General features: G+C 39.5%; 1 protein-coding gene across 1 annotated transcript; it reads right to left on the bottom strand.

Annotated features, from left to right (window-relative positions):
• Positions 1–389: 389 nt before the first annotated feature.
• Positions 390–15,621, bottom strand: TERF1 (telomeric repeat binding factor 1). The gene is made up of 9 exons (XM_063131309.1): positions 15,387–15,621; positions 12,690–12,785; positions 9,633–9,763; positions 9,292–9,378; positions 7,322–7,471; positions 6,436–6,536; positions 5,187–5,290; positions 4,382–4,449; positions 390–599 (listed from the first exon to the last, which is right to left on the bottom strand). The coding sequence occupies exons 1-9, from the start codon at positions 15,619–15,621 to the stop codon at positions 441–443; spliced, it is 1,131 nt and encodes a 376-aa protein (XP_062987379.1). The 3' UTR covers positions 390–440.
• Positions 15,622–15,635: the final 14 nt, after the last annotated feature.

The following is a 15,635-nucleotide window of genomic DNA, read 5'->3' as shown; positions in this document are numbered from 1 at the left end:
ACATGAAGGGCAGTTAAAGTAGGTACAGCATGATGCTTAAACATGTTCTCTCAAATGTTTTATTAGTTTGTTTATCAGCTATTTACCTTAAAATAGCTTTGTACCAATATTCATGGAGTCGTGCAGGAGATAGGAATAAAAAAAAATATTAAGACCAATCATCCTGATGCTGTATGATGTAACAAGATGTAAGCCCTCTTATTAACCTCCCACCCCAGATTTCCTGGAATCCGTTTAAGATGCATGTAAGACACTAAGATGCTACAAGACTATTTTGGAAAAAATGTTATGGTCTTTTATTAAACACAATTATATCAAAATGTTTACTGTTTTATTTCTACATTACTTATAAAAATATCACCTGGTAAAAGTTAAATTAAGAAGACGACTCACTATAAAGGAAAAGTTGAGTAACGAGTGAAGATTTTCAGAAAAGTAGCTTAAACCATGCCTAATTTGACCATAGTTCTCCATCGGTCTTTCAGCATTACATTAGTTCGTTGCTTGAAGTCATAATGTTGAAGAATTTTTGCCCAGCTTCCTGCTCCAAACTTTTTCACACCATTTTTCAGTTTCTTGTCTTCTTCCAAACTCCATGGCTTTAGGGGGTGGGAAAAAAGAAAGATGGTTCAAATATATATATATATATATATATATACACACACACACACACACACACACACACACACACACACACCCCTTTTAAAAGGCTGTACTCTCCAGCCTAGCAAGAGCTGATATACACCTTTTAAAAGGCTGTACTCTCCAGCCTAGCAAGAGCTGATATACACCTTTTAAAAGGCTGTACTCTCCAGCCTAGCGAGAGCTGAACAATCTTCAGTTTCTATCAGCCTGACTCTTTAGGACACAATCAGTTACATCTTCCGCATACTTGCATCCCACAGAAGTGCAGCATTTCAGGAATTGTTTCTTCTGATATGGCCAAGAAATCCAAGGTAATTTTTTGGAAGATACAGGAACTGTTTTAATGGAGAGATTCTCTTCAAACTTTGTATTTTAGAAAGAGCTTCAAACCCAACTGAAAAATGAAGAGCCTTCACAGATATGGGGTAGTATCAAACTGTGTCCTAGCACTGGCACTAATGATGTTAAGCTAGTGTAAACCAACACTTGTGTAACGTAACTAGAGCTTGCTAGGGCAATAGAAAAAGCAGCAATTTGCTGTTGAATTTTGGTACCAACACCTAAATCCAGCAGCAAGTGCTGGTTATGTTGTGGAAGTGTTGGTTTACACTACAGCTGGATTTTATCTACTGAATAGCCATCTGTAGATTATAGCATATCCCCCTCCACAAACCACAGCAACTTGAAGCAAGTCCTTGTTTACCCCTTTTATTGTAATGCAGTTCCTGCAACCTATGAAGAAGGACATAACACTCACTTGACAACAGTTATATGACTTATATTATTTTTTCAATCACAAATTGTAAAATCTGTAAAAAGATTTGTTAAAATCCCCCCCCAAATATCCAAGTTAACTGAAAAGATTAATGTAGTGGGAAGCAGAGACCAATATGAATTGCTGCTAGGACACTTCTTTTACCTATGAGAGAATTAAACAATGCAATCATAATAATTTTTTATTACCTGCCTCTCCCTTTGGATTGAGGCGGGGAACAACATTTGTACAATACAGTATTATAAATCAGATACATAAAACTAATTAAAAGAGCATATGAAATCAATACAGCATCAAAATAACAATCAACAGACCTTAAAAATTCTTGGTTTAACATTCATCTGGATAGGCCTGCTGGAAAAGATTAGTCTTTGTACAGCACCATGTACATTGATGGTGCTATATAAATAAATAAATAAATAAATAATAATAATAATAATAATAATAATCTTTATGGCGGTCTTAAACTCGTAGAGTGTTAAGTTGACAAATCTCTGGCAGGCCATTCCACATTCTGGGGTGACAGAAGAAAAAGTCCTCTGCGTAACAGTTGTCAGCCTAGTTTTGGCTGATTGAAGTAAGTTCTCCCCTGAGGACCTGAGTGTGTGGGGAGAAGGCGATCCTGCAGGTAACCTGGACCCAAACCATGTAGGGCTTTAAAGGTAATGACCAACACTTTGTACTTCGCCTGGAAACTAATTGGCAGCCAGTGGAGTGATTTTAATGTCGGGGTAATATGCTTACCCATAGATGTACCAGGGACCAACCTGGCTGCCATATTTTGAACTAATTGAAGTTTTTAAACTAGGTACAATGGTAGCCCTAAGTACAGTGCATTGCAGAAGTCAAGCCTTGAGGTTTCTAGTGCGTGCACTACTGACTTTATGTCTTCCAACTCTAGAAAAGGGCACAGCTAGTGCAACACCCGAAGCTGATAGTAGGCACTCTTGGCTGTTGCATCTATCTGGGCTGTCATTTGGAGCACCAGATCCAGGAGCACCCTGAAGTTACAAACGCAGTCTTTCAGGGGGAGTATAGCCCCATCCAGAACTGGTTGACACACCTCCAAAACCAGGTCAGGGCCCTTGACAGCAAGCATCTCTGTCTTGTTGGATTCAGTGTCAGCTTGTTTTTCTTCATCCAGCCCACTACTGCCTCCAAGCATTCATTCAGAGAAGACACACTATCCTTAGCTGATCCTGTTAGTGAAGGCATAGAGAAATATATTTGGGTGTCATCGCCATACCGATAGCACCTTGCCCCATGCCTCCGGATGATCTCTCCCAGCAGTTTCATGTAGACGTTAAACAGCATTTGGGATAGGATGGCACCTTTTGGTACGCTATACAACTCCTTTGAAAAAAGGAACTAATTAAGAATTGTAAAAGTCAGCAGCCTTCTAAACATTCATACTTTCATGCAGAATCTCCTATAAACAGCCATCACTGTTGAGATGAGCAAGATTAACTTGTTTGGAATACCAGAAGAGCTGCTTTGGGCCTAAATACTCCATTTATAAAGATTGTGGATAAATAAAAAGGCCAGGTGCCTGCTTCTAGGAAAAAACTTGGGATTGTTCAGACAGAAGGCAGATGTAAGCCATAGATTGCCAGTTTCCCAAGCTCCATGAGCCAAGAACCTCTTCTGCCAACCTTTGATGTCATTGCCAGGCTCTGAGCACAGGGAGAGAATTGTGTTTCGGTAAAAGCTCTTTGCCTTCCTCTTGCTAAGTAGTTTCAACACAAATGCCAAAGGTGGTGAGGCAGCTAAAGAAAAGGCCTCTTCAGTAGTGATGCCTTGGTTATGGGAGAGGCTCACCTGAGAGCCAGAGACACTCACCTGGCACACTGCAGACTTATTGGTGCAAGATGAAGTTATTTTCCCAGGGCTTTCAGTTTTAAGAAATGTTCAGTGCTCTTCAGATGTTTTGCATTATTTTTGCCTGTCATAGGTTTTGCTTCGGTTTTGTTCTGCTGTTGATTGACTATTTTAGACTTTGTTTTGCTTTGCTTGTATACTTTTATTGTAAACCACTTGGATAATTTTGTTATTGGAAAAATAAGTAAATATATGGTACTACCTCTTTGTCTTACTACTTCAGGCAACCCCTCTGCGTGCTTCGAGTAGAGGACTGTGTTAATAGTGGAAGCAGCAGCTAGGATAGCTTTGCCTTGCATTGTCCAGTCTCTATGTGCAGAGCCAGGAAGGGGCTGCAGCTCAGTGGTAGAGCACTTGCTTTGCATGCAGAAGGTTTGAGGTTCAATCCCTGGTGTCTCCAGGTAGGGCCAGAAAAACTGCCTGAAACCCTGGAGAGCCGCTGCCAGTCCAAGTCAGCAATACCGGGTTAGATGGACCAGTGGTCTGATTCAATATAAAGCAGTTTCCTATTTTTTTGGCAGAACTATTTATTTATTTCATTTCTATACTGCCCAATAGCCGAAGCTCTGGGCAGTTCACAAAAACTAAAACCATGAAGAGCATAATAAAACAACCAGCAATTTAAAAACACAAATACAAAATACAATATAAAAAGCACGACCAGGATAAAACCACACAGCAAAAATTGATATAGGTTAAAATATGAGATTAAAACAGTAGAGTTTAAATTTAAGTTAAATTAGGTGTTAAAATACTGAGAAAATAAAAAGGTCTTCAGCTGGCGACGAAAGGAAAACAATGTAGGCGCCAAGCGAACCTCTCTGGGGAGCTCGTTCCACAGCCGGGGTGCCACAGCAGAGAAAGCCCTCCTCCTAGTAGCCACCTGCCTCACTTCCTTTGGCAGGTAACTAACTAACCTAGTATGGTAAATGCAATGCTTATAGACAAGCAGTCTCCTATGGCAACTAAGACTCCATGCAATGATTTTTTTGTAAATAGAAATAATGTTGGCTTTTTGTTTGTTTTTACGAACATCTTATTTTTTAAATTACCAAATTATTTTAGAATCTTTCCCATTCATACCTGTTTCTTTTGACCAGCTGACAGAAACTCATCACTTCCATTTTCAATATTCTGCAATTTTTTCTTATCTAGTTCAGGCAAACAAACCAGACAAGTATTTAGAATGTTTAAATTCAATGTATTATTAACGGCCTGATACTCAGAACTTGGTTAAGTACTGGTTTAATGCAGAGTTCACTAATAGCTGAATTGTAGCATTTAAAAACAACATCTGGGCACCTCTGTAACTGGAATTTCTTCATACAACACTTTCAAAAGGGACTAGTGTCCTACTATGAGTTATGATACAAAAGTGCATGGAAATTGGGCTCAAGTAAACTGCAAATATAGCCATCATAGCTGTTAGGCCTTAACAGATTTTTTTAAATCCACCCATATGGCTCAGAAAAGAACAACATTCCTACCTTAGCCAGTTCCTCTGTCTACTGTATATGGAACAAAAGGCAGTTTTGTAGCTAATGAAATTATTTCCCATTGTTTTAATAGTTTTTACTTTCAAAAACTAAGACTGTGTGCATTTGTGCTACTTGTAAGATACAACAGCATCTTATAAGAGGTAAAGGTGGCAAGAATACTAATGTAGGTGCTTTTACATAGCCATACTGATACACTATTCCTTATCTAAAAATGATAACATGAACTTGTAATTTAAAAGATCCATTAAGTACATTTGAAGGCTGAGATCCAAGTATGCATAGATCGTATTTAAGTAGTCTCATGTGATTGAAACTTATACCATATTCTAATGAATTATCCATCAAAATTAAAACTGAGCTCATATACACTAACAGGATCAAACACTTACTTCGAAGAGTACTTCGTTTTATATTCTTTGGTTCCTGGAAAATCTGTACCTGCCTAGGACTCCAAAATGACTGTTCAGCTAGGGAACAAGACAGCTCCTGTAATCTATAAGGGAATGGAAGATACAGACATTTCAAACTGTGGCACTTTATTCTGGAATGCATACCCCAGAAGCCTAATTCCTCTTTACCTTGCCACCAATTGCTTCTCTTTACTAAGTGGAGTTTACATTGCTTGCTCTGCTATTATTTTGGGGAAGATTGAAGAGGAGAGAATTTATGAACAAACCAAGATGACTGTGACCACATTCTAGTGACATAAACAACAGCATTAAACTTTTTATATACTCCTTTTGCCAATTTACTAGAAAATGTATTAAGTATGCCAAAAGAATATTTTGCTTTATATGAATGATGGTACTCTACCAACATTTTAAAGCCTGCATTTAGCAAATATACCACCATCTCTTCCCAATTACAGAATCTTCTTTGGTGTGTGTTCACTTCAGTAAGAGAACATCTACATTTCAGCTGAATTCAGCACATTATATAGGAACACATCAATAATTCCACTAAGTAACTATGATGCCTGATGGAAAGTAAAAAAAAACGGGTATGTCCTATTCCACATCAATTAACATATATCAATGAAAAATGATTAAAAGACAGATGGCGAACAACTCATATCATTTAGAAGACTAAATTTACTGTTGAAAATGGGGAGAGCTATGGAGAAAGTGATGGTTGGCTAATGAGCCTAGAGGGAGAAAATAAGTAGGTTTACTCTAAAGAGCTTAATTTGCGTTGCAGATAGGCAGAAATTTGCATTTTATCGCTCCATATTTTCAGAGTTCCCTGCACTTTCTAATGTTCTGCCAGTTCACTGCTGCTCTTCCACCGTTTTGCAAGATTTTGCCATCCAAAGCTTTTCCTAGATTTTGGAATGCTAAATCTCTTCTTCCCCCATCCACCACAACCCCAGCCTGGTCAAAGGACTGAAGGATTGTTGTAGTGTTACTGCCAATCACTCTTCTGGTATGGCATTGTCCCCTCTGTGTAGCTGGGTGAATTAAATAGGAAAGACATACAACATACTTAGCATGCATCTGCAAGGACTCTCCCATTTTCCAGTTGGAGCAGCAACCAGTGATAATAAGAAACAGATCCTCTCAGTCAGAGCATCACTGTGGTGTATGTGAGTAAATGTAAAGTGTAACTATAACGGGATATTTAATTTAACATGGTACTAACCTTTGTGTACTTTCCAAGTGATTTTCTTTGTTTGTTTCAGTTATACTGTCATATTGTAACATATTTCCTGAACTTTTTGTTTCTGCCACTTTTGTAGCTTCCTGTAAAACAGCAATATTTATTTTATGTAAGGGTTTTAACGCCGCTTTTCAAGATAATGGTCTTCCAAAAGCTGTTTACCAGTACTGTCATAGCTTTTAAAATCAGGATCTACAATTTTAAACTAAAAAGAGCAACATAAAACAATTCCTAGTCCAGATTAACAATCCAGCTAAAACCATTGAACAGTTATCTCAATCCAAAACAGAAGGCAGCCAGAGTTTAAAAGCCAGCTCATCATTTACTCTAAGGCAGAAAACAAAAATATTTTTAAAACATGCTTAAATGCAAACAGAGGAGCTGCCCCTACCTCCCTTAGGAGGGAATTCTATACATATGGAGCTACCACTGAAAGAGCCCTTTTTTGTGCCCACCAAACTAAGAGATCGTACTGCCAGGTCTCCATGCAAGTCCTCTGTGGCTGATCTTAAGGTCCAGGCAGTTTCATATGGATGCAAGTAGCCCTTCAAGTAATGGTATTCTAAACTACTAACAGCTTAACAGCAATTCATTGATTGTAGAAATATTATATCCACAACCGCATTATAGTTTTAATAAGCACAATAATTTGCTTATTAAAATCACATATTCAGTCATGTACAGTTTAAACGACAAATTCACACTAATTGGGATTTTTGAAGTCAAGGTTACTCTAAATAAATAAGGTTGTGTTTATTTTGCTTTGTCTTTGAATTAATAGGACAATTTTGTTCTATATTTAGTATTTGTTTAATCTTACACGAAATCATATTCATGTAGAGAGGTATTCACCTTGGTTTAAACATACCTTCATTAGAGAATTATTATGTTCCTCGTTCAAGAAAATACTGATGTAAAATTTGATCCTCTCAGTCAAGAGACTGAAACTGAAATATCGGAGAAATGGATGATATGGATCTTTTTGTTTTATTACTGCAGACAGCTTCATTCGCAAAGGCTAAACCCAGAAAATTCAAAATATATGGTTAATGTTACATTTTGTTCTTTGCATCCTACCAATGACATACATTTTTACAAACATTTTCATTTTAGACATTTGCCATTTGGAGAGTATACAAATCTAATTAAACAAATAAGTTTTAGCTTTGCCTTCACAGGCCAAAAATAGGAGAAGTTCAGTATAGAAATCTGTGTGTTCTTCCAGCACAAGTCAGATCACTGCTGTGTGAGTTACCTATTCTTCCTCTATTATTTATTTATTTATTTATTTATTTATTTATATAGCACCATCAATGTACATGGTGCTGTACAGAGCAAAACAATAAATAGCAAGAACCTGCCGCATAGGCTTACATTCTAATAAAATCATAATAAAACAATAAGGAGGGGAAGAGAATGCAACAAACAGGCATGGGGTAGAGTAAAACTAACAATATAAAAGTTAGAACAAAGTCAAGTTTTAAAAGCTTTAGGAAAAAGAAAAGTTTTTAGCTGAGCTTTAAAAGCTGCGATTGAACTTGTAGTTCTCAAATGTTCTGGAAGAGCGTTCCAGGCGTAAGAGGCAGCAGAAGAAAATGGACGAAGCCGAGCAAGGGAAGTAGAGACCCTTGGGCAGGTGAGAAACATGGCATCAGAGGAGCGAAGAGCACGAGCGGGGCAATAGTGTGAGATGAGAGAGGAAAGATAGGAAGGAGCTAGACAGTGAAGCTTTGTAGGTCAACAGGATAAGTTTATATTGGATTCTGAAGTGAACTGGAAGCCAATGAAGAGATTTCAGAAGTGGAGTAACATGGTCAGAGCGGCGAGCCAAGAAGATGATCTTAGCAGCAGAGTGGTGAACAGAAACCAACGGACTGATGTGAGAAGAAGGAAGGCCAGTGAGAAGAAGGTTGTAGTAGTCCAACCGAGAAATAACCAAAGCATGAACAAGAGTCTTGGCAGAAGAGACAGACAAAAATGATCGAATCCTGGCAATATTATACAGGAAAAAATGAAAGGTATTTTAGTATTTAGTATTTTAGAGCTAGGCCAATCCACTTTAGATACTTAGTGTTAATGTGATGAAGTCTTATTTCCCCACATATTTCCAGAAGACTGTAGGATGAAGAGGACAGAATGCTGAAGCAGCAGGGGCCATCTGCCTTCAGTCTGGATGGTTTGATTCTCCTTAGCCAAGTTCCTTAGCGAGCAGAACAGTGCCCCCTCCCCTCCTAACACAGCAGCAGCTTGGACTGGGAAAGTTTGGTTCCTTGCCTTGTGTGTTTCCCGTATTGGGGGAATTGAGCCAGGAATTGGCAAGGCTGCCTCACTTGAAACTCAACCCCTGTACTTCGGAGGTCTAAAGGTCACCCCAGGAATACTACCACCATGCAAATTAGCTTAGCAGTATATAACTCAAGTCACTCTTAAGGACCACGTTGCTGTAAGAAAATCTTTTAGTGTAGTTTTAACTCAGTGTTCTCTTTAAGGTAGCCTATTGATCCTTTTCTCTCTACAATCCATATTACATGCTCACCTCCCCAAACGCCTCTCTCCTTTTCTCCACTCCATAATACTCTTTGCAACTCCCCATCTCAGTTACCCTTCTCTTTATCCAGCACAAAGTAGTCTTCCCTTTCTGTACGCTCATTTTTCTTCTTCATTCTGTTGTTGCTCTGTTTCTTTTCATTTCCTCCCCAACTTCCCCAACACATCAAAGCACACAAGACTTTCACAATCCCAGAAATTCATAGCATTGAAGTATTCTTGAATACAGGTAGTTGTGCAGCATGGCTGGTTGGCTAAAACAGGCTGGAAATACTGAAAAAAAATCATTACCTCATTTGAGAGAGATTCTGGAAACAGTCTTTCTAGGACTTCTGTTGCTTCATTAAAATATCCTTTCTCTATATATACTGCCACAGCCTACAACAAAAGTACAGATAATGTCTTCCAACCAATAAGCTCTGGACAGGTAAGATGTGCCACTCTAGAAAGACACATTATTTGTAATAAATATGGGAGCAAATCTACTTGTACAGCTTTATGTTATGACCAATTTTTTAATGGTCTTTTCTTTGTCTTGTTAGTGATATTCCATGAAGAAGCTAAAGAAGCGGTGTTCTGATTTTCTTGCATGGCACATTCAATCAAATGGCTGCATTAATGTACGAACAGACCTGAATCTGAATTAAGCGCTTGATGTCTTCGTAAAGCTTATCTTGCTTGCTTTGCAATTTTAGAAATGAAGTCCAAACCGACAGAGCCTTTTCCAGTGGTGACGTTCTTTGGTCATCCTCAAAATGGGAATCTTAAAAGGAAATAAATTATGAAGGGCTAATCGTAATAGTGCAACACTTTATAGAGTAAAACCATGAGCATTTATACATTTTTTAAAAACCAAACATTATACAGGAAGTCAACTCTGTCTTATGCTATTGTCTGCACTATCCACCCCCTTGTTGACAAAAGGTAGTTCGTCAGACAGATTTTTCAGACATCAACAGAATTTCAAGACAGATACCTTTAATTCTGTAAACTGTTAGAGTCACATATAAATTTACAGTCAATTTAGTACAGAATTTCCAGCATTAGGAAAAAAGTTGTACAATAATACAGAATGCATGTTTAGCCATTAGAATAATCACTTGGCTTTGCTACCATAATCAGAATATGCAGTCTGATTTTGCAGTCTTTCCAAGCGGGCCCTTGGCTCCTTGTAGGGAAAAGCTGTGCAAAGGAGAAAGCAGACTGTTGGCATGAATAACACTGTTACTGGAGATGCCCAGCCATACAGAATGAATTACATATACTACATGGTGAAACTGAACTGTCCGTAACTTTCCTAAAAGCAGCACTTACCTCTGACTTGACTATATCTTCTCCTTTAGTTTTTTTGAAGCCTAACACCAGCCTTGGAAACAGTAGCTCAAGTGATAGTTGCTTGCCTCTTCCCCTTCTACTACTTAACTTACTGCTGAAGTTCCAGAGTGGGGATGGCAGCAATCTATCCTTCTAGTATTCACTGACATTCTTCCTGCAACAGAAATTTGAAGTCTACTCCCCATCCTCATTACTACCAAACAAGGGAGCCCAAGGCAGCAGCAATCACCTTGTCAACATTATATCATATTGTGGTTGTTACATCTCTGTTATCCCTTAAGGCAGAGGTGGGTAACTTGCAGCCCAAAACATTTGGAGGGCCACAACTTCCATACTCCCTCACTATTGGCTATGCTGGCAAGGACTGATGGGAGTTGTAGGCCAAGACATCTGGAGGGCCACAACTTGCTCATCCCTGCCTTAAAACAAAAAACAAGCAACACACACAACCAAACACAGTGACAACCAGTCACTATCTCTCTCTCTCTCGAGACAAGCTATACATGCAACCTTGCATCTTCACTGCCTACTTTTACAGGGTTAATAGAATGAAAGAAAGAAAAAATGCAACTTGCTGACTTCTGTTGTAAAGCAAACACAGGGGAAGCGCACAATTTATTTATATATTTATTACGTTTCTATACCACCCTATAGCTGAAGTTGTCTGGGCGATTCACAAAAACTAAAACCTCAAGGTACAGCATAAAACAATATAAAATATAAAAGCTTAAAAATACAATATAAAAATCCAACCAGAATAAAACCTAGCAGTAATGCAGAGATTTAAAATACAGATTAAAACAGCAGAGCTAAAATACAAGAATGCTAAAATGCTGAGAAAATAAAAAGGTCTTCACCTGGCACTGAAAGGAGTATAACATAAGCTCAAGGCAAACCTCTCTAGGGAGCTCATTCCACAGCTGAAGTGCCACAGCAGAAAAGGCCCACTTCCTAGTAGCCACCCACCCCACTTTTGGCAGGGGTGCCTGGAGAAGGACCCCTGAAAATGATCTCAGGGTCTTAAGAGATGATCCTTCAGATAACTTGGTCCCAAGCCATTTGAATGTTAATAGTATTTTGAATCAGGCCCGGACATGGAGTGGCAGCCAGTGCAGCTGGAAAAGTTTTGGCATAATATGATCTCGTTGGCCAGTTCCCATTAACAATCTCACTATTCTGTTTTGGACCAGCTGAAGTTTCTGGACCGTTTTCAAAGGCAAGCCACAGGTAATGCACTGCAGTTATCCAAACGAGATTTTATCAGAGCATGGATAACTGTAGCTAGGCTATCTCTGTCCAGATAAATGCTTAGTTCGTACATCAGCCTAATCCCAATCCACACGCTATCTATGGTTACTTAGGTACTTGCTGGTACACTTGCCACTAGCTAACTTGTACACAAACAGCAAAATAGGCTTTCTGATGAAAGCTGTTACCTCAGGACCAAAACATCCAACATGCTTTCCTATCAACTGGGCATTACAGCATAGGCTCTGAAGTCCAGAAAACAATCCACCATTTGTTGCTATCGATTTTATTATTTATAGAAAAACTCTGTTGGTTTTGCTACTAAAGGAGGGCTGGTTCTTATGCACTTAAATAGCCTAACAAGTTAACAGCTGAAAGTAGATTACACATACTGGAAAAATGTAACATCTCATACAAGAGTAGATGAATGATTTTTGCAGGGTTTAAGGCGATGGGGGGGGGGGATTTCGTGTATATTTTTAAAGTAGACTCCAGAGATAAAGAATTCCACAAATGTGGTTGTCAGTTCACCATTAGTGATCATGAATCACTTCCTGGTGACACCATTTGCGGACAAGCATGTTGCAACTGACACACTTCCTTCCCCAAACTGGGCTCTTCATGCTGGGTAGGATAGATTAGTGCTCTTCAATAGGTCTGAGGATTCAGTCTCTCATTCTGCACCAGGCAACACTCTGAGCGTTTGCTTCTAAGCATTTTTCTAGCCCAGAACTTTCCCTTATCCTGTGTTCAGAGGCCAACTGGAGGAGCACAATCCTCTTCTGACTTTGGAAGATGATCAACAGCACTAAGGGTCTCTTGCTGCTTTTGACCTTCCCCAGTAAGTGGTACAGAAGGGAGACAAATAATGGCTATCAAGACCAAAGTGAATTTTTGCCCCCTTTCATATTTGTCCCTTGTTATCCAAGCCTCTTCCAAAGTTTAGATTGCAAGCTCATTCAGGGCAGGGGCCTTTTGCTGTTTTGTTGGTGAAGCACCATGTGCTTTGATCTGACACTAAACAATAATCGCAGCCTGATTTGATAAATCTGTATACAATACAGGAATTAGAATGGAAGTTGAAAAAAATGAACAGGATATTTTACCAAGCGATTTTCCTTCTTGAACATATGCCAGCAGCTGACAAAGGCACACTGTTTTCACTTGATGGATTTCTGTTCTGCGTAACCCTTTGATAATAGCTGGGGGGGAAACAGACATAACTTAATTTTGCTCCTGCAGTGCCACTCTGTGGTTATTAGAATCAGCCATTTTGCCTGTGATCCTAAGCATAGTTACTTGAAATTAAGTGGCATGTTGAAATCAATAGAACTAGCTTTGAAATTAATGTATTTAGGATCAGAACATTCAAGAGCAATTTATATGTAGTGGATTGCACTGGTAAATCTTCACTACAATGAACATAACTAGTGAAGCTGTCAAAAAAGTTCACCAGTTACATTTCCCCCTTTTAAGCAATTGTGTATTTAATAGCTATTCTATAGAGGGAGCCAGAGTTAAGGATATTTTTTTCAGGCTAACCTCAAGAGCATAGCTGAATTCCAGGGTGTCTTCAGGTTGAACAGTAGTCACACAAATTTCTCCCCATTGTAATTATCTGAATTAGCTATTTTAAAAGTCTTAGTCGCATTGTGACTTCCTCTCAAAAATCATCAATACAATGGACAGAAGAAAACAAAATATAACTGCTAGTTAACCTGATACATCTCAGATAGAACAGAAATTGCCAAGGTTAAGGGAAATATCTGATATCTCCATCATATAACTGTAATGAGGTGACAAGAAGGCCTGAAGTATAGCCACCAGGATTGGATTAAGTGGACATGAAGCACCTTTCACAAAACAGTAGAAACATCCTAATAAAACATGAGATGTTCAGTCGGCACAGCATTATCTAAAAGAATGGTTTTGCTACCAAGTAGCAGTGATAGCCAACAAGATAAGAAGTTCCACGTAAGAACAGAATGGATCAAAAGCAGATATTGGGCAAAGAATTGTTAAGTCCATCCCCGTACAGGAGTCCCAAACCACTAGAAGCTGGAATGGAAACTGTGGCATAATGGACTTTGGCCAGGGAAACCACAAAATGGATTTCAGCCAGGGATATTTAGGTTAAGGTCTTCTCTTAAGCAATGCTCACTGGAACACCTTGGGACAGTTCTATTCATCAGCCTAACCCTCCACATTCTTAAGAGGATAAAATGGGATAACCTGTATACCACCTTGAGCCCATGAAAGAAAGACAGGAATAAACTGCAAAAAAGCCAATCAGTTCAGTTACAAGAAATTCCTCAGAACCTAGGACTCGTTCCCTAAGCCAATCAGCTCTTCCAGATGCAAAAAAGTTAAACATCCATTATTTCTAATTGTCAGTGTTTAGAACAGGAGTGTTTAGAACCCTCTTTCATATTAAGGGCTGAATTTGATTTCGGAGCCACGTTCCAGTAGTGGGTGGAGCCAGAGGTAAAAGGGTAGGGCCAAAATACCAGTATATTTTAGCTTAAATGAATTAATTAATTAATTAAGCCTTAGGAGAGGTGTTTTAGCCTTTTAGAATGGGGAATAAATTGTGCAAAATCCAGGAAACCATCAAACGGGGTAAAGGATATGGAGCCAAGAGAAGGGAACATAGCTATCTGGTGAAGCCCAGAGGCCCAGACTGGACCTGGTCCAAGGACCTGAGGTTCAACACCCCTAATTTAAAACATGGTGTGAAACTTATGACTATTTTTTCCTCTTAGTAAAAACTTTCATGACCCAAGTTGTTGAGATAATAAGGGTTACCATCTTTCCTTTGGTTGGGTTACTGAGCTTTCAATGTTCTTGAGAGTCTTACTGCTGCTGGTTTTATTTCTCATTCAGTCTGTACTTTTACTGAAGCATTGTTTGTTTTGTTTTATCCTTTTGTTGCGCACCTTTGTGCAAATATTTTGTTGAAGGGTAGCATATCAGTTTTTCAAATAAAAAATAAACAGCTGCAAGACAAAGGCTATCACTACTGCATCTCTATGGAAGATTGAATGGGACCACAGCAATTAAAGACATAGGCCCCGTTCAAAAGACACCTTAAACCATGGCTTTAACCATGGTGAATAAAGCAAAAAACCATGATTAAAGCCATGGTTTAATGAACACAGCCCAGCTTTTTGGCTTAACCACCATAGCTAAAGCCATAGTTAAGTGTCTTCTGAATGGGCCCATAAGGACACCTCAAGGAAAAAAGACAGAAGAGAGGTATGCACCAACCATGTTGATTATGTAATTGGTATTCATCTTTTGTCTCTAATGAATTTATGTTCTCTACATTTATGTCTTCCCTATTCCCTGTGGTTTTAGGACTGAATTTTGACTTCTTGGGAATGTCTTGTAAATGAACAGATTGCTGCACAGAAGTTTGCAGGTGAGGCTCCTGCTGGCATAGAGAGGGAGGCTTCTACTTATAAGTCTGGGGTAGCTATGGCAGAGAGAGCCAATGGGGTGTAGTGGTTAGAGTGCTAGACTGGGACTCGAAAAACCCGGCTTGTAGTCCTCACTGGGCCATGAAACTCACTGGGTGACTTGGGCCAGTCGCTCTCTCAGCCTAACTTACCTCACAAGGTTGTTGTGAGGATAAAATGGGGAAAAGAAGGACCTTGTAAAACTACCTTGGGCTCCTTACAAGAGGAAAAGGCAGGATATGAATGTGCGATGATCAATATAGGGCCAGGGCCAATAAGGAAGGCGGCTACCCCGACATCACCCACCCCCCTAAATACCGCCAGGCATCGCGAGAAGCCGCTCACTCAGGGCTAAGTCTCGGCTCCTCTCGAAGTCTCTCCGGTTGCCCTCGCAAAAATGGCGGCACAGGCAGCGGCAGGCGAAATCCAGGATCCATCCAGTGGCGACCGTCTCCACCTCCGCGAAAGGAATGGGCGAATCATCGTGGGTCAGGCCACAGCCGGAAGAATCAGCCGGTACAGGACTCTGTCGGTGGGGAGAAGCCGGCCTGGAAACCGTTAAACGCCCCTCGGTTTCCATTTTCAAGTCTCGCG

The sequence above is a fragment of the Elgaria multicarinata genome, chromosome 7 (assembly GCF_023053635.1).
Source record: "Elgaria multicarinata webbii isolate HBS135686 ecotype San Diego chromosome 7, rElgMul1.1.pri, whole genome shotgun sequence".
NCBI lineage: Eukaryota > Metazoa > Chordata > Lepidosauria > Squamata > Anguidae > Elgaria > Elgaria multicarinata.
This window is presented reverse-complemented; position numbering and strand designations above follow the sequence as displayed.

Excerpts from the sequence above, each read along its gene's own strand:
- TERF1 (XM_063131309.1), bottom strand. The coding sequence starts at position 15,621 with ATGGAAACCGAGGGGCGTTTAACGGTTTCCAGGCCGGCTTCTCCCCAC. Across the intron at positions 7,472-9,291 it reads CAGAATCTCTCTCAAATGAG|CCTTTGCGAATGAAGCTGTC; the intron begins GTAATGATTTTT and ends TTCTGGGTTTAG. Across the intron at positions 6,537-7,321 it reads ATAATAATTCTCTAATGAAG|GAAGCTACAAAAGTGGCAGA; the intron begins GTATGTTTAAAC and ends GCTGTTTTACAG.